Source organism: Embiotoca jacksoni, unplaced genomic scaffold (genome assembly GCF_022577435.1).
Source record: "Embiotoca jacksoni isolate LCO1_2020_lvr unplaced genomic scaffold, fEmbJac1.0.p SCAF_3, whole genome shotgun sequence".
Classification (NCBI taxonomy): Eukaryota; Metazoa; Chordata; class Actinopteri; family Embiotocidae; genus Embiotoca; species Embiotoca jacksoni.
The window spans coordinates 22528106-22553743 of record NW_027185381.1 but is presented as its reverse complement, the minus strand read 5'-3'; the positions used below and the strand labels follow the sequence as shown (position 1 = coordinate 22553743).

The 25638-nt window shown below is 43.6% G+C and overlaps 1 protein-coding gene across 2 annotated transcripts; it reads left to right on the top strand.

The window, feature by feature from the left end:
- Nucleotides 1–5422: 5422 nt before the first annotated feature.
- Nucleotides 5423–23981, top strand: wfdc1 (WAP four-disulfide core domain 1). 2 transcript variants are annotated; one of them, XM_069163510.1, is made up of 7 exons: nt 5423–5917; nt 18067–18262; nt 18583–18666; nt 21640–21780; nt 22295–22345; nt 22464–22523; nt 22621–23981. In XM_069163510.1, the coding sequence occupies exons 1-6, from the start codon at nt 5816–5818 to the stop codon at nt 22520–22522; spliced, it is 633 nt and encodes a 210-aa protein (XP_069019611.1). In that variant the 5' UTR covers nt 5423–5815; the 3' UTR covers nt 22523; nt 22621–23981. The 2 variants fall into 2 exon arrangements, with proteins under 2 accessions (XP_069019611.1, XP_069019612.1); XM_069163511.1 differs by lacking the exon at nt 22621–23981 and having other exon boundaries at nt 22295–22354; nt 22464–22493.
- Nucleotides 23982–25638: the final 1657 nt, after the last annotated feature.

Genomic DNA, 25638 nt, shown 5'->3' with positions numbered 1-25638 from the left:
ACAGGAAGAAACGGAAATCAGGGGCCAGGCGAGGGGAGGAAAGGATGATAGCCGCATGGGAAAGAGGAAAAAACAGTTTGGACAAAGTGGGGAAAGCATAAGGACGGAAACTTTCGGGAACAGTAGGCAAACTACAAAGCAAAAGGAACATGAAAAGAGCAGAGGGGTGTAAAGAAAGAGAAGAGTAATGACAGAAAAGAGGTAATTACTGTGCTGTAGGGAAACCCTCAGAGCCGAGTACAGTAAGACTTTGTGCTGGATAAGAGCCATTAGAGGATAAAGGATAATGATACAGGAATGAAATAGTCACGAAGGGAAAGCAGTTGAACACAGGCATCTCTAACCTCTTCGCTGATTAAAAAAAAAAGAAGAGAAAGACATGCAGATAATAAGAAATTAAATCCAGCGACAAGAGGGTTTAATTTAATGAAGATAACTAGCGACCAGATCCACGCACCACCTTTCAAAATTGTACCCAGATTACTGCTGCAAACCCAGGCAGTTTTGTGTGCATGTGCCTTGCTGCTGAACTGAGATGTCATTAAGAGCCTCATTCTGTATAAATATTGATGTTTTTGGGAAGTTCTGGATGATTTCCCATCCATCAATTTTCTGCCACTTATCGAAAGTCGCAGTGGTGGCAGTCCGAGCAAGTTAGCCCAGACGTACCTCACCCCACCCCGGATCTCCTACCCGGATCTCCTACCAGTTGGACGTGCCCAGAAAACCCCAAGAAGCATCCTAACCTGATGCCAGAACCACCTCAACTGGTTGTTGTTGGCATCAGCCGCTCGTTGGGTCTCCCAAAGCAAACTGGTCCCAAGGGAGATGCAAGACTAAAAGGAATTCACAAAACACAGATGGAAGGCAAACTTAAGTGCTGTGTCCAAAGCACCCTCCCGGAGCCTGACCGGAGCCTGACCTGGGAGGGCAGCCCATCCGCAAAAGTCTGGTGTCCAGCCGAAGAAATTATATGGAGCTGCCACCACCATGTGGGCCGACCACCTGCAGGGATAGGCATTGGGCGGGTCGCACAGGAAGATGGGTGGCAGGCCGTGGCCTGGGCGTGCCGATTCCTGACAACACAGACTAGCTCTGTGTGATTTATGGAGGGTGGGTATAATTAAATGACTTGAGCAAAACACTGCCGAGGGGTCCCGAAGGATCAATCTTGTTTTTAGCGTGTTTTTGTTTTGAGTAGCTCCCTAGGTTTGCAAAATATTGGCAATGGTAGGTTTTGTTCTGCGTATATAAATACAATGATTTTATGATTTGAACATTAGTAAGAAAATACTTAAGTCTGATCATTTTCTGTTTGGCGCGAATGGCTTCTTGCCTGTTCTCAACGTCTTTCTGTTTATGTGAAGTTTTCTGGGCTCCACCCTGTTTTTTTCTTCCTTTTTCCACCTTAATCTACTTCATATTTCATTTTACCATTAGCCAGCGCCAACCTGCATCTTTTAACAGCCGTCCCACTTTAACTCATCAAGGCCATTGTGTTGCTATATCTCATCCACATTTAAAATGGCATGCATTTACAGGCCCAATTTTGTATATGTGTGACCTCAGAAATAAGTGTTTTATTATAGACTCAATAAATGTTTTTATATCATATATACCACTGTGGGAACTTTTTCATGTCTGTGCAGATGTATCTGGCTGATAGTCTTGTAAAGTGGAGGGGAAGGCGTCTTTCTCTCCTCGTGTATTTATGGTCAAATAAATCATATAAAAGCCGCAACACAGTCTTGCATTTGGCGTGCATCCATGTGTGCGGTTTCCTTTCATCACATAGCTCAAACTCTAATTAGAAAAACAAAACAAACACACATGCTATCAATGAATGAAACAGCCTTGTAACTGCTCTCGACCGGCTGCTCGGAGGTTTACATTCTATCAGGCACACATTAAAACCAAATGCTGGGATGCGGCCAAGGCTCTGAACTTTTTAAATATATGTACGACAGTGAAAGAGACCAAAGTCGACTTTTATCGCTGATGATATATAAAATGTCAAAAGGTGAAAATTGGTTTTGATTTTTTTTTTTTTTTTTTGATTGGTTTAAGTCAAAGTGCTATTAAAAAACGTGTCCTTCATCAGTTCAAGTGCAACAAGAACTGTGTCTTCTCTCCCACTTGGCACAACAGTGCAGGATGAAATCACTTTAGAAAAAAACATCTCAAATCTGCATGAAGAATTTAGAAATGTGTTATTGTGATTTTACATTTTCACATTTGCATTGAGGGGCTTTAGCCTATGTGAGAGCAACTTTTCACTCCTGCCCAAATCCAGCAGCCTAATTCATTCCGACCAATCACAGCTGACCTCTGACCCTTTAGGTTGAACTTTGACCCAAGCTGACAGGCTTGATTTGGAATGAATGATTTTGACAGGCTTCAGCACACTGGTACAAGGGCAGCACACCAGATTAGCAGATAAACATGTTTTAAGTGAAACCTGTTTTCACTTGGTTAGCTCGTGGTTAGCCACGCTAGCAGTGCAGCTCTATGGACATGTCGCCAATCTCTCTGTCAGTCCACTATTTTATATAATTTAAAAACTATGGTATACACTGTCAGCCATCTTGGTTCCCTTCTATTGTGTTTTTGACAATACGAATTGTAATGATGAATCACCTGAGCGTATATACTCTGACATTACAGTAAATACATGCTACATAAATATTGCACCTTGTGAATGTTTTGGTCACACGGACACAAACTGCAGAGTATTAACAAAACAAATAGCTGTGCATAAACCTGTTAGTCCCCTAATCTCACATATTCCATCCAGATGCACAAGCTGGCTTTCAGCATAAAACATATGCCACACATCTTCCTCTTTGGCTTGTATAAAATCATACTCACTCTAATAAACATTGTTTGTGACTGAGGAGCTGCCCTGTCCGCTGAGCCAAATCTGTTACTGGACCAGCTACCAACTATTACACCATGAATCCAATTGGAGTTGATCTTGACCATCAGAGAGTAGGCACATGAGAAATGAAGCCCCCTGAGACTTGCAGCCACTTGATCCAGCAGAAAGAGCTACAATGCAACTTTGTCTTCAGCCTGTCAGATGAAAGGACTTTCTGTCTCTCTGACTGTCCATCGGGGCAACTTTATCTCAGAGGTGTTCCTTCCTCTGTCTCTCTAACTTCTGTTTTGTAGGTTCTGGATTGTTCCACCCCATATCCTGTCCATGACTCATTAAGTTTACTAAATATTCACGTATACTGTACATTCCAGATTTAGAGAGAAGGCAGGATATGGATGATGGATGATGTATGTGAGAACACATCTGGGAATATTAGCACGCCTTCTACTGCTGTAAACTGGGCGTCTGAATTCCATTCCACTCCGGCATACCAGGCAAGTCTCAAATCCAACACACATTTTTGCCTCCAGAGCAAGTATATCATTTCCTAAAAAGTATCTGGTAGTTAGGTGTGAACTACGAGGATATTCCTGAGACAGCCAAAACACAACTTGTTACTCAGTTACTAAGAGTTAGATGCTTCAGTTTTTTAGGAATGTTTTTTGTTAAAAAAAAATAGGAAATTAGGTTAGGTTAGGTTACCTTATTAATCCCCGAGGGGAAAAATTTTTCGCTACAGCAGCATACAGAAGCAATAAGATAATAATAGAACAATAAAAAGCTATAAAATAGCAGTAAAATAGCAGTAAAAATATAAATATAAAATATAAAATGCACAGGATATACAGTATATACAGTACAGTATATATCTATATATATTATATACAATATAAAGGGTGGGAGATAATTGAAACAAAACATTCATAAACTGTCCATCATATGATTTAAAATGCTGCTTGTACAACCAACGGCTGTTTTATACAGTTTTAAAGCACTGAGGAGATCTTCTTTCTGTGAATCGGTTATCACGCATGTCATACACCTGTCAGTCCACTAGAGGCTGTGCCATCATCACGCGTTCTTTCACCCATTTAAGCGTGGAAAAAAAGTGTCGAAGAGGGAGGTCATGTGGTGGAGTACAAAGAGTGATAAAGTCCAAGAAGGGAGGAGGTGACGTGTGGTTGAATGGAACATACACAGCACTTCCACATTGACAAACCAGTGTTGGGAGTTCGTTATCAGTTTACCTAAATAATACGTTATGTAACATGCAATAAGTAATTTATGTAACAGGAAGAACACTACCTAAATAAAATAACGTACTGAACCGCGGCCTATTCCTAAACCTAACCACGCAGTGCTTGGTGCCAAAACCTAATACACCTTATTTTTCATACCTAGGTGAGGCGAAACACTGACATGGTATCGTCTAGTGGACTGGTGGGTGTATTACGAGCTTTGCTGTGATATCGGGTTGGAATTTGAAGAGGTAAATCTCTATCACTGTAAACTATAGATAGGATTAACAGCAATAGCCAAGCTAGGTGAGGTTCAGCAAATGGTCACGTGAAAAAGATCTTGAATGCACATCTGCACCATTATAACAACGCAACCAAATCTTCAGGTTCACTTCTCACCCATTCATTCATACAGTCTCTTCCACTTCCCTCTCCCACTATCTCTATGTGCCCGTCCTTTCTGCTCTCCCCTTTTTTCGTTTCCCTCTTTCTCTTTACTCTGCCTTTTGTGTAAGTGAAGCCGGGGCCTCCCAGTGACATGAGCCCTGCTCCTGTAAAACTAATAATGACTGAGATTTGTGCAGGCTTAGCATTCTTTCTCCCTTTCAGAGCAAGACACTGAGAATGGAGTGAGGGGAGGGGATGGCAAGTGGGGGGAAAGGTCTAGTGTTAAGGTGTGGGGGGTGGGGGGGTTGTCCTAGTTTGTGAGGGAGAAACTTGAAAGATATGTGAAAAAAGGAAGAACAGTGAAGCGCAAGATGGAATAAGAGAAAGAGAGGCCCCCTTTTCCCTGAAACGCACCACATGCCTTCTTTCTATATGGGTCAGTGGCACTGGAATCACACAGCATCCTCTCCAAACATGCTACACAAACACGTGAGTGTATTTCTTCCCACATGGACACACATGTTTATATTACCCAGGTTCTGTCCCAAAGGAAAATCAGGAATGTAAACACACGTGTTGGACAGTTAATAGTTAAAAATGCATGTTTGAACTCCAGACAGCGAGTAATAAACACCATGTTTACCAGAGGCATTTATTGTCCCTCCTACAAAACCACACATGAGCGAAACGCATAAAGACAAGCCACAGAATACTAAAATTCTGCACACAACTGCACATTGACAAAACTCCTGTCATATTTTCGTATATATCCCCAGATGTGCGTCTGGATGCAACAAGGGGGGGAAAGGGGGAGGTCTCACACACACACTGCCCTCTCCAACATCCTCCCCTCCCTCCATTCATCTCCCCTCCTCTCTCTCCCAGAGACATGTGCTGCACACTGTCTGTGCCAGCAGACAGCTTCAGCTCTCAACAACTGATGCACAGACAGCTGCCGTTTCTCCCTTCCCCTCCTTTTTTCGCTCCCTTAACTATTCTCCTTCTTTCCGTTTCTTCCCCACACTGCCTCTATTCATCCCCTCTGTACTTTCCCTCTTCCTTTCCCCCACTCTGTCATTCTGCCCTGCACTTTTCCTCAGGCGGATATAAAGGCAGGTCCTGTTGGAGGGAGAGGGCTTGTGTAATCTCTGGCTGCACATGAGCACCCGAGAGTGGCTGCTTCAGCTGGAAAGGCAACGCAACAGAGGACCTACAAAATTCCTAGAGGACAAACTCTGGAATAAGTAAGGAATACTTCAAGGAAAAGAAAGGAGCAGGAGAGAGATTGGAGTTGAGGCGCAGGACACGGACAATGCCGAGGTCTTTGGTGCTGCTGCTGCTGCTGCTGTCCCTGTCGGTCCTGTCCACAGGAAGTGATGCCAGAAGAATCAGGAAAAGAGGACTCAACCATAAGGTGGGACCACTAACCTCACCTCTGACTTTTGTATGTGTGCTCATAGAAGTCATTTGAGTGAGTGGATGTCTCTTTCTTTGTGGCTGAGCAGAATATCCTCTAATGTGGAAGTAGGTGAAAGCTCAGAGCACCACAGTACAATACCGGCTCTGTTACTGAGAGGTGCTTCACACTGTCGGGGCAGTTCTGTGGCTGAGGTGAGAGTTGACCGCAGACCTGAAGTGAAAATGAATAAAAAAGAGCAGTAGTGTAATTTATTAAGTACATTTACAAAAAGTTCTGTACTTAAAGGAAAGTTTTTGGAAATACTCTTGCAGAGAGTTATGATTTGATTTGTAGATACTGTCCTCTGTTGGATAGCGGAGTTCAGAAGAAACACTGCTAGCTTGGCTCTGTCAAAAGGTCACAAAATCCACCTACTTGCACCTCTAAAGCTAAATAAATAACCTATTGTGTTTTCTTTTTTTACCCATATAAAAACCAAAAGTATAAACAAGTCTCAGTTGGAGTTATAGGAGTTACATTCCTGACTGTTTCCTGGCCAGGAGCAGTGATTTCCAACAAACTGCAACTTGTTTTACAGCTAAACCATCCGTCAAATAGTCACCATAGAGATATGTATAATTAAGTGGGATTTGGAGGAACTTGCTCTTCACTTGAGCTCAATGCTACTTTTGTCACTTCTACTTATCTTGATTATAAGGAAACATTGTGGTTTTTACTCCTCTACATTTATGTGACAGTTAATATTATTAGTTTTGGTTTGCTGATTAAGATTTGACATACAAAATGTGATCAACTTCTAAAAAAAAAACATGATGCACTAGACGAGGCAAATACAAATCAAATAAAAGAGTCCAAAGAAATTATTTTTTAATGAGCTACAATATAAAAAGGTTTCTTACATATTAACACATGATAATACTCTGAAACAAAAGTGTCTGCTGAGTTGCTTTTGATACTTTTTGATCGTAATCCTCGGGGTATAGAGGATCTGAATTTTCTTCCATTGCAAAAAGAAACGGTTAGGGAGCACACAGGCTTTGATTTTAAAGCATGAAAAAATCTACACGGACAGGCGAAAGTCTGAGGTTTGATGAGGAGCAGAAAGTGGAGTGTGCAACAGGTTGGAATAAGTTGCTGATTTTCAAGTTTCCATATGAGTAATTGAGGGGCACACGGGATGTTGAATATTTGTTGGTGTGTGTGTGTGTGTGTGTGTGTGTGTGTGTGTGTGTGTGTGTGTGTGTGTGTGTGTGTGTGTGTGTGTGTGTGTGTGTGTGTGTGTGTGTGTGTGTGTGTGTGTGTGTGTGTGTGTGTGTGTGTGTGTGTGTGTGTGTGTTTGTAGTGGATTATTAGGGCAGGAACTGACCTTGCAGACCAGGCCCCTGCTTGTTAACTCAGCTCAGTGTAGCTGATTGATCATCTCTAACAAGGGCTCACTGTAGCGTGCTGCCTTCTCCCTCGTTCTCTTTCTTTCCCTCTCTGCAACCTTTCATGCTTCAATGTTCTCACTTTCTGACTTGTTTATGCCCTAACTGGCCCTCGCTCTCCGCCTCTGTCTCGTATGTAACAGTTCCACTCTGTCTCTGCCCTGCTTTCTCTCCCTCCCCCCTCACCCTATGTGCCTCTCTCAATATACCACCCTCCGTTTTCCCCTCCTTTCAGATCTCCTTCTCTTGTCTCCTCCTGCTCTCAGGATGGGCCAAAAGCATCGTTTTGCTGGACTCTGCTTCAAAGCTGCTGTAATTGGAACATGCCGAGAGACGGCTGTGCAGATGGAGTTTGCCTCTCTCCCCTCAACCTTTTCATCTCTACATCTTTCAATCTTTCTTTCTTTTGTTTTCCTCTCCCCTCACACACCCTCACCCTCATTCATAACACCAGGGCCGTGCAGAAAGACAAATTACAGTCACAGAGTATTTCACATAGACACCGCACTGCATGGAAAATTGGTTAATCGTAAATTTGTAACAAACTCAAGACCACCAGCGTGCTCAGTACCCGTTTTGCACTCTTGATCCCTTGTTGGTTATATTTTACTACAACAAATATCAACTAGATGTACCTACAGCAGTGGTTCGCGACTGGTGGGTGACCCAGACGTGGCTCACAGGGTAACTTTGAGTGGGTCACAGATGTGTGCGTGAAAATTTAAGGGGAAATTTGAGGTGAGGGGGGAAAAAGGTAAAATTGTATTTTGAAGTCTACCGAATTTCTGATGCTGCACTTTTATTTTGAAGGACATACGTGACGCTGCCAGCCTCATGACAGTAACGACCAAAACTAACATTGTCACATCAGTAGGTAGCTCTCATTCTTGTATCTGTAACAGTGTTGGGATTAGGTAAATCTGTATTTTTATTTGGTTCAAGAAAAGTCTGTTTTTGTTTCATATTTCATACATTTCAGCGTAGATTCTTGAAAGTTGAGGAGCACCAGCAGTTTAAACTGGTTTGAAAAGCAGGTCTGTACTTCAAGCTTGGTCTGCCTTTTCATTTCATGTGGGTTTGGCCCTATTTCCACTTTTGTTGTTTATTTAAAGTTTTTTTTAACAGTGAATGAAGGCATTATGTATTACTGCACTGTTCTTTGGTTGTTTTTTTTATGAAATACATCTGAATGGCTGAAATACTTAAAAAATTTGTGTCATAACAATTGAAAATCTGCAGTATGTGAATACACACCTGATTCGAATCAGTCAAAACTTGTAGATGTAAGTAGGTAAATTTACCAACAATCTAAAGAGAATGTGACTTTCACAAAATTACTCTGTGGATCTTTCAAAAATCAGAAGATATGAGAAGGACGTTTTGATTATTATTTTATATAAATTTTCTCAAGGTCAAAATGTAATGTGAAAGATGGAAAGGCACAATATTCACAACATAAACTGAAAGTCAGTGTTTACTTACTCTCGTTTTTTTCTTGACCCGATATGAATCACTTATTTTTAGCCCGCTTTGGGAAAACTGTCTGCAGAATACATATTATTTGGGTCAAAATGCATTTAAAAACAGTGATTTACAGTCACTGGTTCTACACGATGAATCAGAAATCTTGCCAAAGGTGCTTTTTTGCTGTGCTTCAGAAAAGCATGTACCGTTTAAATGAGATTATCAGTAAACTTATTTTCTGTAAAATATTCTTTACAACAGTTGAAGTATTGGGGGCCACAAAACTGCTTTTCCCAGTTACTAATCTAGCCTTATTAATTACAAGCTGATTCAAAACAAGACGTGATCACATTCCTCAGTGTAACTAAAATGTATTTATATTGATTACGAAATCTAAATTTTGCAGTAAATATGAAGTGCATTTCAAGTTATGTTTTCTTTGCATCTGTATCTTATTGTTTTCTGGCTTGCCCTTAACTTTTTTGTTCTAACTTATGTATGTAAAGCTTTTATGAGAAAGGTGTCTGTGGGACTCCTGGGTCTGATGGAAAATGGTATGTAATAAAGGCGAGGAGGTAAGAAATAGGCATTCGAGGGAAGCTTACAATCAAGAAGCATGTTTGATGGGTAGATGGAAAAACAGGTGGGATGGTGTGGGCAGTGAAGGGAACAGAGAAAATGGCCAAGAGTGACAGAAATGGTCATAACAGAGGTCTTAATTTAGGGTTTTCTTCCGACAACTATAATCCCAATACAAACAGTTACAGACCTTTTAACTGAACAATATTCAGCAACAGCAACATAATATAACTTTCAAGTGAAAACCTTGATCTCCAAACTACCAACTACATTTTCAAGAACTTTGATGAGGTCTCAAATTCACATTTAAGCAGGAGTAAATCCCATCAACATTTGCCACATGTAACCTCTACGTAGACGGCCCACCCACGTAGACAAAATCACTTGGTATCAACTGGTGTAAATCTGACATTAAAACACCTTGTTTCACTCTTTTCAAACAAATGTTATACCGCACACCTGTCTGAGTTACGCTGCAGTAACTGGATGCTTCTCTGTGTGCTAGCTAGCGTTAAGGGAACATTGGTAAATTGTAATGTTTAGCAATAACGTGCACTAGAGGCGTTAGTGGACATCTGTTAATTGAGACTACAGAAAACATCTTGGGTTACACTCTCCTCCTCTAAACTGCAGGAAAACTAAAGATTAGTACCATAATGTGTCATGTCATTTTCTTCTAATTGGATTTCATCAAACTGCTATGGAAAAAAAAAAAGTCTCATTTAGGAACCACTGAGCCCCACGTTTCACACACTTATAAAAAGGTTTTAGAAGCCCATCTCAGAGATTGAAAGTGAAAACTAAAAGTACACGAGTTTCACCCATACAGCTAGACATCTCAAGCATAAAAGTTTCACCCTTGTTACAAATCATTTCTCTAAACTCACAAATTCCAGATTCACAGGGTACAAACGCACCGCACGCACGCACCGCACGCAGGCAGGCAGGCAGGCAGGCAGGCAGGCAGGCAGGCACGCACGCACGCACGCAGGCAGGCAGGCAGGCGCGCAGGCAGGCGCGCAGGCAGGCGCGCAGGCGCGCAGGCAGGCAGGCACGCACGCACACACACACGCAGGCAGGCGGGCACGCATGCAGGCAGGCAGGCGGGCGGGCGGGCAGGCAAGCGGGCAGGCAAGCAGGCATGCACGCATGCACGCAGGCACGCACGCAGGCACGCAGGCACGCAGGCACGCAGGCACGCAGGCACGCAGGCAGGCAGGCAGGCAGGCAGGCAGGCAGGCAGGCACGCAGGCACGCAGGCACGCAGGCAGGCAACCAGGCAGGCGGGCAGGCGGGCAGGCGGGCAGGCAGGCAGGCAGGCGGGCAGGCAGGCGGGCATGCGGGCAGGCAGGCAGGCGGGCGGGCAGGCAGGCAGGCAGGCGGGCAGGCAGGCAGGCGGGCACACAGGCACGCACGCAGGCAGGTGGGTGGGCGGGCAGGCAGGCAGGCAGGCAGGTACGCACGCAGGCAGGCAGGTAGGCACGCACGCACGCACGCACGCACGCACGCACGCACGCACGCACGCACGCACGCACACACGCAGGCAGGCAGGCAGCCGGGCGGGCAGGCAGGCAGGCAGGCAGGCAGGCACGCAGGCAGGCGCGCAGGCAGGCAGGCACGCACACACGCAGGCAGGCGGGCACACATGCAGGCAGGCAGGCGGGCGGGCGGGCGGGCAGGCAAGCGGGCAGGCAAGCAGGCATGCAGGCATGCACGCAGGCAGGCAGGCATGCATGCAACCAGGCAGGCAGGCAGGCAACCAGGCAGGCGGGCAGGCGGGCAGGCGGGCAGGCAGGCAGGCAGGCGGGCAGGCAGGCAGGCAGGCAGGCAGGCAGGCAGGCAGGCAGGCAGGCAGGCAGGCAGGTACGCACGCAGGCAGGCAGGTAGGCACGCACGCACGCAGGCAGGCAGGCAGGCAGGCAGGTACGCACGCAGGCAGGCAGGTAGGCACGCACGCACGCACGCAGGCAGGCAGGCAGGCAGGCAGGCAGGCAGCCGGGCGGGCAGGCAGGCAGGCAGGCAGGCGGGCAGGCACGCGGGCACGCACGCACGCAGGCAGGCAGGCAGGCGGGCGCGCAGGCAGGCAGGCAGGCACGCACGCACGCACGCAGGCGGGTGGGGGGCGGGCAGGCAGGCAGGCAGGCAGGCAGGTACGCACGCAGGCAGGCAGGTAGGCACGCACGCACGCAGGCAGGCAGGCAGGCAGGTACGCACGCAGGCAGGCAGGTAGGCACGCACGCACGCACGCACGCACGCAGGCAGGCAGGCAGGCAGGCAGGCAGGCAGGCAGCCGGGCGGGCAGGCAGGCAGGCAGGCAGGCAGGCAGGCACGCGGGCACGCACGCACGCAGGCAGGCAGGCAGGCGGGCGCGCAGGCAGGCAGGCAGGCACGCAGGCAGGCGCGCAGGCGTGCAGGCAGGCAGGCAGGCACGCACGCACGCACGCAGGCAGGCGGGCACACATGCAGGCAGGCAGGCAGGCGGGCAGGCAGGCGGGCAGGCAGGCGGGCGGGCGGGCAGGCAAGCGGGCAGGCAAGCAGGCATGCAGGCACGCAGGCAGGCAGGCAGGCAGGCAGGCAGGCATGCATGCATGCATGCAACCAGGCAGGCAGGCAGGCAACCAGGCAGGCAGGCAGGCAGGCAGGCAGGCAGGCAGGCGGGCAGGCGGGCAGGCGGGCAGGCGGGCAGGCACACAGGCACGCAGGCGGGTGGGTGGGTGGGTGGGCGGGCGGGCGGGCAGGCAGGCAGGCAGGCAGGCAGGCAGGCAGGCAGGCAGGCAGGCAGGCAGATTGTTAAGTCTCATACAGCCATAACACCGTCTGGCTCAGACATCTGCCTGGGCATGTCAGTGAGCAGTGTCTGACACAGGCATCATAAATCTTTACAGTTTCATTGATGTGATGTGGACTGTTCTGACAGCACCTGGTATTAACACAGAGGCCCTGCAGATGCTCAGAAACACTTGTACTTCCTGTTCTTGCTCTGGCTGGTTGTTCGACTCGGCCTGAGGCCGTTACGTAAAACAAGAACAGATCTATACACTTTTAGTACACTAAGGAAATTATATTGAGTAAAGATAACGTTTGTTTCCTTTATATAATGACCCTTGATACTAACAAATAAGACTAAAGAGTAAAGAGGTTCTACCATGCTTTGATTTGAGAGGGGTTAAAAAGGCATCTTTTATTGCAATGGTTGAGAATCAGCATGTAATGAATTGAACTAAAATGACACAGCTCTGCATGACTGTCAGGCTTTATCTCTATCAAGGAAAGTTGTGGCCACATCTAGTTTTAAATGTTAACCTTGATGACTTTCTAGCTAAAATTACACAGCCTGCATTTTAGGTCCATCAGCAAATGGCCCAGTTTTGGCCTTTAAGGATGAGAGTTAATAAAAACCTGGGTTTACAAATGCAGCACAGCAAGCATTGGCCTTACAAAGACCTGCTCATACCTGGAGTTAAAACTGTGAAAGTTAGTGGTAGTTTTAATCCATTCCAAGGAAATTGCTGCAATTAACATGTGGGGGTAATGGAATTCAACTACAGCGATCTTTAACTTGCAAATGTGCAGAGTGGCAGAAAGCCACCTCACCAGTGACCCCTGAGAAGGAGAGTCGAAATGAAGGAAGTTATCACAGCTTAGCTATGAACCATTACTTTTTATTAGAGCCAGATTTATTAGCCTATATTATCCGAGATAAATCTGTGTATATGTAGTCCGATACGCGCCGAAATGAAAAGTTTCTTTTACAGATTATCCTGCAAAAAAAGATGCTTGGGGATAATTTAGACAGTTTTAGTTTTATTTTTTTCCTTTATAGTTATGTATTAATCTCAGTGAAGCTCACTGTTTCAGTGCACTGATGTCATTTTGGTCAATAAAGTTTATGGTTAAACTGTCCTATACATATCTTTGTCACAACTGTTTGATAACTACATTTCAGTTGATTTATATCATTATCAGAATTCTTTTACTTTCCAATATCGCTATTGGTCCACAAATTGTCCTATTAGCAGCTCATTAACTGAAGAATTGTATTTTCCCTCTAGTTACTGAACAAAATGTTGGGCAAGGGGGAACAAAATGTGAGGTGGGAAGTAAACAAACTGTAGAAAGAGACCCAACAGAACATCTGTGGGTTATTGGGACTGACTTGCACTAGTTGGCGAGTGAGTTAGTGGTTAGCTCGACAGCTACAACCATTCACAAGTCGCCACGAGTAGTCACAAAGTAACCAAACTTGGAGAACCAAATATTTCACTGTATGACTTTCTGTGTGGCTCAGCCTTAAAACACATCAAGTGTCCACAACTGCTCTTCATCTTTTACACCTAATTCTCAATGGAAATTACATGTTGTCTACCATTTTGTGAGTGTTGCTATCTGTATGGATGGGAGTTGTCAGCCACCAAGTTAGCCCGTAGTTTTATGAACTGGTGTCTGCGGCTCTAAACAGGATTAATCCCAGTCAGATGATGTGAGCCTGTCGGTCAGCAGCACAGTGCTGGACTTAACCATGGGGCAGATCACCGCTGGCACCACAGGCTCAATGCACAAACCAGAAAACTCATTTCCACTACTGCTGCGTCACCGTTTTCCTCTCATGGCCACCCTGCAATACATGACTGTATAACAGATGATGTTTCAAACTGTTTTCCCAACACTAATTAGCTGCACTCACAGTTGGTGCACCTCTGTTCTGTTGCGTAAACCACACCTCATATGGGTTCAGTCTGTTCGTCTGCATTTCAAGGTTACACATCACATCAAAGGATTCTGCTGATGCTTCCACATTCCAACGACTGCTTCTCCACAGCTGTGCACCTACCTGTTCGTCTGTGAGCATGTCCTCCCGTCATCCATTAAAACTGTCATATCTGACTGATTTACAGCCTGCCTGCGTGCCTCACAACGTAGCCTGCTGAGTCTCTACCTATATGAGCGTCTGTCGATCTTTCCGTCAAACTGACTGCTGGTGTAGAGACAGGAAATTAATCTTGACAACCGAAAAGCCAACCAGATGTGTGCTGCGGGTTCTTTCGTGCAGTAGACACGAGGGAGATCTGGCAGGTTGGAGTTGACACTTACATGAAAGAACGCAGTTTTTTTTTTTCCTTGTTTATGCATACGCGTGCACACCCTGCAGTGTTGCATGTGTGTGAGAGACTGGGTGTGTTTCTGGGTCTGACTGTGTGCATACATCCTTGCACAAAGAGGGAAAATCGTGGAATCTGTCTGAGATCTCGGCACAGAACCATAAACGGTCTGATCTCAGGAGCCAGACAGGGTCTCCAGTGGCCTCTCCCCAACAAACTCCCCCCCCCAAAAAAAACGCAGAGCAAGAGCATTAAAAAGAGCGATAGGGAAACCCTGGAGAAACGGAAAATGAGCAGTCGAGATCAAAGGTTACAGTCTCCGTCATTTAACACCAACAACAGAAGAAGAAAGGGACAGAAAACATTAAGAAGGAAGAGAGATAAAGTGTTACAGATGGAGACAGATAGACAGAGAGAGGAAAATATACCCGCAGATAGACAAGAACATCACACACAAGCCCGCTGGCAGTGTCTCTACGGGCGAGTAGCACGGCAGACAGAAGTGTAAACAAACATCGGGGCACATCAGAGAGATGTGAGCAGGATTGTGTGATAGAGCTCAGGATGTAGAGCGCGGCGGCCCTTCTGGCATACAACGGCATGAAAGCAGCGGGAAAGACACGAGATGAGCCCTGATATTAAAGCACTTACAGTAGAAGGTGAATGACAGACATGGAGGCAAGAGTACAATAAAAAAAAAAAAAAGTCTGAAGCAGCATCAGAAATATCAAGCAGACCGGATGAGTGTACGTTATTCACGTGTACAAGCAAGCTCACGCTGTATGCAAACACGTGAAGTCACATAAACAGGAAAGGCACACTTGAACTTTTATACGAGAGGTTTGCAGGAGACACTGAAAACAGATCGGATGTGAGACATGGGGAGATGGCAGGAGTCGTCATGTAATTATCCAATCAGAGCCGACTGGCGTGCTCATTCACAAACCTAATTGTACCAGGAGACTACCGTGGAGCTACGGTGGTTCACAACTTCTACCATTACAATGCATGTGCAGGTTCTGCAAAAACAGAAGACAACTGATTAGTTATAGGTATTGTTTAAAATGTTTTGAGACTGCTATTAATATGATACATGCCTTTCAGTTTTTTAATAACTCACAATAAAAAAATATGAAAGAGTTTATCAGTTAAAGTCTTAAAACCAAAACATGAAAGACTCTAAAACGCTGAGTAGAGCTGAGGGGAACTGCAGAGTTGAGTAATAATGCTTTGTGAGTTTGTCTCTACAATAAAATCCTTGTAAATTTCACAAACTGACTACAGCAGGTATAAATAGGAAATACAGAAACAAGCCAAAGAATCTGACCAAAAGTTCAGCTTTCAAAACAATTCAGCTTTCAAGGATCCGAACTACAGACCATTTTCAGTAAAATACGAAGCACTACAAACGATCATAATAAAAAAAAAAAAAAATTAAAAAAAATAAAAAAATCACTCATACTGATCTCAAACTCTTACCCCACAACTTCAACTACTTTCAGTAATACGTAGGATCTCATCAAGTTTTACAAGGTGCAACTGAGCCACATATTGTTCCCTCCATGGTGTCATGGTGTAAATCTCCCACCCTACCCTCCAACCCCTCCCCAAATAACCATCCACCCACTAAACTCGCAGCTGCCAGAACAAATTAATGTGTGTTTAAAGTGAGCACACATACAGTGTGTGTGATACCACCGTCAGCGCCAAAACATTTGCTTTTGTTTTTCCGGTCGGTTTGGAGGAGCGGTCAGTAAGCCCTGCCAAATAAACAGCAGCGCTTTAATGACCGTGTGCAGCCCACAAAGCGATTATCTAATTACAAATCTAGAGTAGAAAAAAAACACACACACATTTCTCTCTGTCTTTAAAGGACGCCCTGATATCCCAGGGGAGTCAGAGCAATTCACCCACACAATTAAAAAGGCATAAAAAAACAACAACATTGTCACAGCATGACAAACAACTCTGCAGTCTGATCAACAACCATAATGACTGTACAACAAAGTTCTTATGGTTATTATAACTTGTTGAAAAACGACAAGAAACATTTGGCAGAATGTGGAGGAGGAAAAACAGCCAGCACCTTTGCAAAGATCTGAAATTACGATATCCATGTAACCTTCTTGTTGTTATTATCCTCAGCAGTAAACAGCACCATGTTGTTCATTTCGTGACGGTAAAAAGAAAGCAGTGGATTAAACTAGAAATTTGATCACACGGTGCCGCTTGTTCCATAAATGCAGAAAATATGAGAGTTAATGTTTAGTCAAGGACAGCTATGATTCTTGGGATTTGGTTGTAATAAATCCCATGTGTACATTACTCCAGAACAATGATGGCCATGTGATATTTGATACCAGCAGTGTAAAACAAGTCCCTCAACACATTTTTCACAGAGGTAGTAATCAATAGAGAGCTACAAGCTTGATTACAAAATGATTAAACCACAGAGACCACAGCTTTGTTTAAATTAGCCTCTGCAAAGCATGCAAGAGGAAATTTTCTCTGCAACAGTAGACACTGTGCATTGCTGCGTGTTTGTGCATGCAGGCAGGCCTGCACTCTGTGTTGCCAAAGCTGCTGAAGTGAGCGAACTACGTCTTCGTTTGGCTCGGGGTCCTGTGGCCTACTTTCTCCCTCTCAGACTAACCAGGAAAGTGTTTGTTCCCGCTGTGAATCGCCTTCCCAATCCAGGTCAAGACGTTAGCAATCAGGCATGCATACTAAAATCAACACTTCAGTGTCCGTGCTGCAGCGCTGGTGTGCTGAAAGGGGTACTCACCCAGGTCCACTGCTGCCCTCTGGTGGTTGAAAAGTGCTTTCCTATGTAAGATTTGTGTTGCTGTCTCAGTCCATTCTACATATATGGCATATATACATATATAGGACAGTATGGCATCATCTAATCAAAAAGTAAAGTCCATTTATGCCTTGCTATTCCAGTGTATAGACCTTAAATTAAACTTAAGTTGTCCTGAGAGTTCAATACACTGCAACTTTGGAAATAGACAACACAAAAGCAAACTAAGCAAACATTTTCACCAGTTTCTCAAACACATTTTTGCCGACGGTACTCGCAGGATATTACAGTATTTATAGTGCTTCCGGACTTCACAGCAGTACTTCTTAATTCAGTGAAACAGCAACGCGTTTGCAGGGCACCATATTTATCCAATGAAATACACATTATAGATGGATTAGCCTAAAATGTTGTGAAGACATCCTGAAGCCGTTCCTACGTGCCCAGCTCTATACAGCACGTAATGGGGCTTTGAAAAAGACCGCTCTGTATTTGCTGAACATGACATGGCCTATTGTGGGTTAGAGGTAGGTTGAACTAGAAAACACAGGACCCAGTGGGAACGCTTACAGGTCTTTTTGCATGCTGTACATGTTCTTGTCGGGTTTTTTTCCTTTCCACCATGGCTGGAGCCTGTAGCAGCTCGTGAACTCCTGCTGACACAATTTAGAGTCAAAGTGTGTGAAACTTCAGGAGCAGAAGGGAGGGCATCACAAACAAACCACATCCTCAGTCAAGAGTTTAGAAGTTTGTCTCTTCTCTGTCTCTCAGGACTATGAGTACCCAAACCACCCCCAGTCCACGCAGCACCAAAAGAATGACCGGTGTCCACCGCCGCCCCAGATGCTGCCAGAGCGAGCCTGCGAGGTGCCGGGCTGCCGCTCAGACTCCGAGTGTGAGCGCCATAAACGCTGCTGCTACAACGGCTGCATCTACGCCTGCCTTGAGTCTGTTCAGCCACCACCAGGTCAGCAGGACCAGCAGACGGTGTTTGAGTCCGGGGATTGGCAGAGTTCAAATGCCTTCTTTTTTTTTCTTTTCTTTTTTTTTAAAATCACTTTAGAGGAGAGGACAGGTTTTTTGACTTGTGTCATTGCATTCTCAGGATTTACTTGACAGAAAACTACATTAGTTTATCTCCATTATTATCATATTTTATTTTTTAATTCAATTGCCCTATACCTATTGGTATTGCACCAGCTAAGTGTGTGTGTGTGTGTGTGTGTGTGTGTGTGTGTGTGTGTGTGTGTGTGTGTGTGTGTGTGTGTGTGTGTGTGTTCTGACCAGTGCTGGACTGGCTGGTGCAGCCCAAGCCTCGGTGGTTGGGGGGTAACGGTTGGCTGCTAGACGGTCCTGAGGAGGTTCTGCAAGGTGAGTACAAACACCTTTTTCAGATTGTAAAACTGTTAAGAGTTTCACGTTAATGTGCCGGAGTTCTGCCTGCGAAATGAGAAACGCATGCACATCGCGAGATAACACTTTCTGCTGAATAATACATTTGCACTGTAACTTTAAATGTGGAGATATGAATCTGATGCTTCTATCAGCTCATGTTATGAGCCATTTTGGCTCAACAGGCTGGATTTCATTTATTTTATAAAGACCTATGCTGAAATAAAGGAGGTGCATTACTCCGCAGCAACAATCAGAAACCTTTAACACTCAGTGATGACACTAGTGTAGATCAAGGTTTGATGCAGATCAAATGGTTTCATAAATTTTCCCACATTTAAAAAAAAAACTCATAACTTCCTGAAATCTAAAGTTATGCTTAAAACCACATTGACAAAGAACAGCAAGGAGGTCACTCAAGGATTTCAGCTCATAGAAGTATAGACGTAAACTACACACGCCTGTCGACATAAACACACCTCTGAAGTTAACATTTGACACAGACAAGACCTGCACACAAGCAGCAAGAAACAAGACCCCAGTTCATTTCAGCCTCTCTTCAGCCATCACAAACTCTCTCTGCCAATTATAAACACTTATGAATCATAAATACTGCCATTGGTCTAATGTTACATGTCTGAGCGTCACATAGAGAAAACATAAAGAGTCAGCATTTGCGCAACAACCAGCATTGAATTTATAATAGGCAACATGTAGGATTGAAAAGAAAAAAAAAAAATCATGCACTTACCATTAGAAATCTTCAAAACAGAACGATGTTATCGTGGCTGAGAGCGAAGGCATCCATTATTTTTGTCGCTACCCGGAGCCCGAGGTATCTCTGTAGCAGGCAACAGTGCCCAAGTTACTGGTTTCAGAGTCCACACAGACCCTCCAGTAGTTTTTCAAAACTCCGCGTGTTTGGACATGCTGTATTTCAGCCATGCACATTGATCCGATCAGCTTCTGTCCTGGCTCCCAAAAGACCGGGAGGGGTACTTTTTGAAGACCTGTGCGTCCTTGGTCCTTTTTTATGATGATTGCATCCTCGGCAGGAGTCGCAAGCAAGCTCTCCTTCTTCATCTTCGTCGTCCAGCTGTTCCTCAGAGGCCAGATTCAAAATCAAACATATCGGACATTTATTCTGGCAAGAAGGAGCAAGATACATGCACACTCAAAGAAGGATGTCCTGCATTGCTCAACGTCACTCCTCAGTAGGGCAGCTTTTATACAGTGTGGCAAACAATTGACAGTCACCCCCCTCCTTTCCTTTGTATCTGCTTTCGTATGGTAATACTGAGTTGGTTGTAGGTCACAAGATAAGGAGTCGTAAATTAGATGCGGAAAGTAAAACAAAAGAAACTTTCCGGAGCCACTTGCAAATAAGATGAATACAAAGAAACTTGCCGGAGCCACTTGCAAATAAGATGAGAAACTTTCCGGAGCCACTTGCGAATAAGATGAATACAAAGAAACTTGCCGGAGCCACATGCAAATAAGATGAAACAATCTTATTTTCTTTCCGTCATACACCGACGTTAAAAACGATACAATTTATCCACCAGCTTTAATGAAGTTACCAGAAGTTGCACTCAGGTTAACAGGAAGTGGATGTCAGGTCGAAACAGATGTTACCTATTAGCTTTTTCTAGTCTAAAAAGTTTTGTTTTATTAATGTAATTGTATATGGATTTTTCAAATTAAAAAAAAAAAAAATCTAATTAAAATGTTAATACTCAAACATAAAAGAAATATAAATTACACACATTAAATTATTTGGGTTTCTATGGCTATCCTACGGGGAACTACAGCACCAACAAGCCCATCCCTGGCCCCGCCTGACCTGACCAATCAATAAGGTCAACAGGAACTACCAAATATGCATAATTAAAATTCTCAGTAATCACACTGCATCTAGTCTTCACAAAATGTGTCTTTACAAATCCTTCAATGCACATTTTGATTTGATTTCACCACAGTTTTACCCAGCTGTTTCTGTGTTTTCAGCACAATGAAAAGCCTTCAGTGATGTTTAAATATCATCAGCAAAGCTCACATTTTAGTTTCCTTTCTGTGCTTTAGTCTTAAAAGAACAAATGCTTACATTTTATGCAAATATTCAACAGCTACACAAAAAAAAAAAAATACATAAATAAATAAAAGTAGCTAATTAAGAAACTAATTTCTTTATTCTCAATAGAGTCAGGGAGTGCAAGGACTCCTACAGGAGGAAGCTGGAGGCCAAACTCCAGCAGAACAATGTGAGGGAGCTGGCTTCAAAGGGAGAGAGAGAGAGAGACAACCAGGGGCCTCCCTGAGAGGAACAATGAGCTAAACTGTTTCTTCAACAGGTTTAGTTCACAGCCCTCATCTGTCTCCTCCACACACCACACCTCCCAAACAGGTCTGCTGCCTCCCCCCCCCCCCCCCCCCCCCCCCCTCTCGCCCCTCTGTCTCCCCTGGTGAGCTGCATGGACACAGAGTCCTCAACTCCAAAGGGCTCTTCCACCATAGACGCCATGACCCCCCTCCCCCACCTCTCTGTGAGGACTGGCCAGGTTAGGAGGCAGCTGAAAAGACTCCACCAGTGCAAGGCTGCAGTACCTTGCCCTGGGGTCCTGAAGACCAGTCCAGCTGGCTGAGGTCCTACAACACCTCTTCAACCTGAGCCTGAAGCAGGAGGAAGTCCCGGTGCTGTGGAAGACGTCCTGCCTGGTTCCAGTCCCTAAGAAGAAGGGAAAAAAATGGCATTTAGAAAGCATAGACCTCCACCAAGGCCAATAGGCACTCTTCAATGATGTTTCTCTTTACAGTCTCTCTGTGTGCCTGTTATTCAGGGAGGGAGTGTAAATGTCAATGTCCCAGCGAATAAATAAGTCCAGGAAGACGACAGAGGTGATCCCTGTTTTTTGTGATTTCCTCTCATGCACATTATGTTTGTTTGCCCATAAGCTGAAGCCTGCAGTACAACTGAGGATGGAGACGAGCCTCTTCACTGTCCTACAGGCTACGAGTGCCACATCATCAACCCAGGAAACCCCGCTGCTGGCATTCCCAACCGGGGACAGTGCATCAAGCAGCGTGGCAACTCTGGTACGGCTCAAAGGTTTCTAATGTGGCTGAATGATAATCCATGTGATTGTGTTAAGGCATTAAATCCAGTTCTTAAACACACATTTTCTTAATTTAATATTTACATCTAACCTCCTGTGTGTCTGATCAAACAGAACTACTCTAACAAGTCTAATAAAGCACCACGGGGCAGGGGTCGGGCGCTGGGCCATGCCAGCAGCTGTCTCGATTCTGGCTTGGTATCTCTTGGCAGATTCAATGCTTGTTAGGAGCCAGGTTTCTCCTTTTAAATAGATCTAAAAGTATACAAACCTGAATGACCTGGCAAATCAGCAGACCACTACAAGATGAGCTGCTGATGTGTGGTAGAAGCTGTTGGCAGAAATATTATACTAATGATTTAATGAAGAGAACGTTAATCCCTTAGTTTGTCTATCGAATTATATTTTAAACAAACAAAGTGAAGTGTGTATATTTAGAAGATAAAATATAATCTTTTTGTTTTCTTTCTATAATTTGATCATTTTATTTACAGATGGACGTGGCTTGAGGCACAAATACTTTAAGGACTACAAGGACTACTTAGGTAAGTAGTGTAAGTGAACACTTAAAAAAAAAAAAAAAAAAAAAAAAAAAAAAAATCCAATACTGAATATGAAATCAAGTTAATCTGCCTGGCTTCATAATGCTTTTTTCCCCGACAGGTACCAGTTCAAACAATGCAGTAGGCTACGAAAAACATCACCACAAGCACCTGGGATGAAGTAAGATTCAGCCATTTTGAACTCCCATTAAAAATCCTCTTTATCTGTTTCTTCCTCCAGACAAAGCCTAATGTATTCTTCTTCTATCTGCTCTCAGATCAACCTGACCTCAGCCTCAGCTACGACCATAACACAACCTCAGACATCAGCCCTGTCCTGTTCAACATGCTCACACCTGAACCAGGACCACATCTGACCCTCTTAACTACACCTACAGCTGCTACCTCCTCTTTGCAAAGTCCCGTCTTGCAGCCTCTCCTCAGTCACATGTCCTCTGGGAGACAAATATAATGCACTTACGGTGCACTGCCAAAGAATGAAGTGCTTTTTTTTTTCTCTCTCCGTGTGTCTGATGTCTGTGAAAGGACAGACGAGGGTGCGGAAGGTGAAGTGGAGGAAGAGAAAGAAGGATGTGCATTAAAGCTATTTATCAAAAATCTCAAAGAAAATAAGGTGCTGATGCACTTTCCATCTCTATAACTCATTCTTATTCTCACACTAAGACATGCTCTCTAACCTCCAGGGAGGTAAGCAGAGAAAATAAAAACCATGTGGCCCTATTACTCATTCTTAGACTCCTCGGAAATCTGGAAAGGTTTATATTCAAAGTGGAAAAAGCTGTGGAGGTCACATCATCGAATCAAATCCAAATGGGATTTAATATCTGAACTAATTACTCTAATTAAAAGGTTTAATACCATATGAGTGTGTGGATTGTGACAGTTTTTAAATATTTAGAACATCTGTAGATTTGTTACAGATAATGACTGTGACGTCATTGGAAAAACAGAAAATAAGATAAAACTCTTTATTGAAGATACTTATTTGAGATACACCACCTGTGAAAGAATAAAGCTTTCAAAACACACCATTAAATAAATTGACAAACACCAAATGTTTGTCTTTGAAAAGACTGATTTAAAGTGGATTATCCCATTCAAATTAAATTATACAAATCTGCAATTGATGCTTTTAAAGAAGCAAGTTATACAACAAATAACAACCAGTTCGCTATGATTAGTCAAACATTTCATGATTTATTTTTTTTGTGTTTGCTTGTATGGGAGTCATCCGGAGATAAAATTAGGATCTAACAAACAAAATATTCCAGTCTGTCTTTTGTATTATCTGCGACAATCCCTGGTGCATACAGCCATGATGACAGAAAGGGATTTTGTACACTGCAGATATTTAAAACAGGTCAAAAGTTCTTCTGTGTTATTTTCAAACTTGCTTTAAACAACTGTTCAGCTTAAGTTGTCTCTGTTATCAACTCAAATGGTGCTCCGGATATTTACTGCCTATAATAACAGAAGAATAAGCTGGTCGCATGATAAACTGAAGGTGTGAAACAAAACCATTCTCTGTGCAGAACTAAAGTGATGTCTGAATGTTGCTATCTGACTGGTGCTGTATTGCTGCCTTGTTTATTCTAAATAAAACACATTAATGAAATCAGTTTTGCCTTTTCTTTCTGTTCCAAGTCATTTTGATATTTAACAAAGTTTAACGGTGATGATAAAACAATATTGCTAATCCGGAAGGCCACGAACACGCTATAGAAATATCCAAAACACTCTAATTAGCTTACAGATTCAGAAAGGACACGAAGAAGCAGAATGATACACACCGTTGGTTAAAAACAGGAACTATGCATTTCTGTTCATGCCCTGTTTTATTCAGTAGTAGTATATTTATTTGAAACAACATTGAACAGAGTTCAGTGTTTAGTTTTAAATTAGTTTGATCAGCTTGCTTCAAAAATAAGGCCTAAAACTGAGTCTTTTTGGCCCAGCAAAATGAAAAATGTCATTACTTAGAAAGTTCGATTTTTTTTTTGTTGTTGAAAATGACACTGGACTGGTTCCCTTTCTTGCTCTTTTTTCTGCATCAAGTGATGGCTGACAACAGATATATTTAGGCAAACTGTATTCCTTAATATAACATATATCAAGGGTTACATGTAAAACGATGAACATATTGAGTTGATATGAACCTATTATAAACTTTAACCACTCAGCATCCGGCATCAAATCTAAACTTCATAAGGCAAAAGGAGTTTTTGTCAATTAAATGTACTTCTTTTTAGTTCCACAGCAGAAAAGGGAGGAAGGCAATTAAGTGGTGCGCCTAATTAGCTAATGATGAAAGACAGAAGAGCAGGTCTTTGTTGTTTTCCTAATTGCAGCAGATTTATTTTTGCTGCTTTTTATGTCTGGACAGTATCATTAAGTGTCTGTGAAAACGCCTCTGGCAACAACAACACTACCCACCCTACTGGGCAAAGACAAGCATCTCTGTTTCACATCAGATTTAGGTGAAACTAACCCATCATTACATTTACACAAGTACAGAACAGTAAAACACAAGACAATATGCAGTAAGGTGATGAATGATGTTCTTTAGATGCATATCTCTACCTCCATGTGCCATTTTAACACCATGAGTATTGCTTGCATAATAATAAGGCTAAGAAGAACAGTTGATGTTAATCTTCAGTAGACTCTTGTCTGTTTTAGTTTGTTATGGTAAAAGCTTGAAGTTGACTGCTATACTTCATCGAGACAGGACAACTGGGTGAGACCGTGTTTGCATCGCTGTACTGGCAGGCAGGTGTAGTCTTACAATACAGTAATGCCCTCTTGGCCATTAGGAGGGCTCTGTCTGGACTTTTGGGGACAAAGCAGGGTATTATTTCACAATACTGAGACAAATCCTGCATTAAAGATTCATGCTGTATCAATTACAGGTGTTTTGACTGAGGGCTTTGCTGTCTTGTCCTTGGCTTTTTTTTTTTTTTTCTTTTTTTTTTAGCCCTTCCAACACATTTTCTTCATTTTTACTGTTAGTTTTACTAGAAATATTTTTGATATTTTATTTAAAAAGAAAAAGAAACATGTTAGCGTTGTTGCCTAACTTTGTCTTGACATATATACATATTGATTTTCAACTTTTTTTTTTTGGAGAGCATATTGCAGGTTATCTCTAAGCATAAATTTGACGTCAAATCAACTTTTTTTTTAGTGTCTTTAAGCAGAGCTACCGACTTTAGCATTACCGAAAGCTACAGTAGTGGAAAACGTCCAGCCCCGTGGGGGGGGGGGGGGGGGGGTGT

Bases quoted from the DNA above. Each gene is read 5' to 3' on its own strand.
- wfdc1 (XM_069163510.1), top strand. From the start codon at position 5,816: ATGCCGAGGTCTTTGGTGCTGCTGCTGCTGCTGCTGTCCCTGTCGGTC. The intron at 18,667-21,639 runs GTGAGTACAAAC...TTTGCCCATAAG, and splicing joins TCCTGAGGAGGTTCTGCAAG to CTGAAGCCTGCAGTACAACT. The intron at 21,781-22,294 runs GTACGGCTCAAA...TTTTATTTACAG, and splicing joins CAAGCAGCGTGGCAACTCTG to ATGGACGTGGCTTGAGGCAC.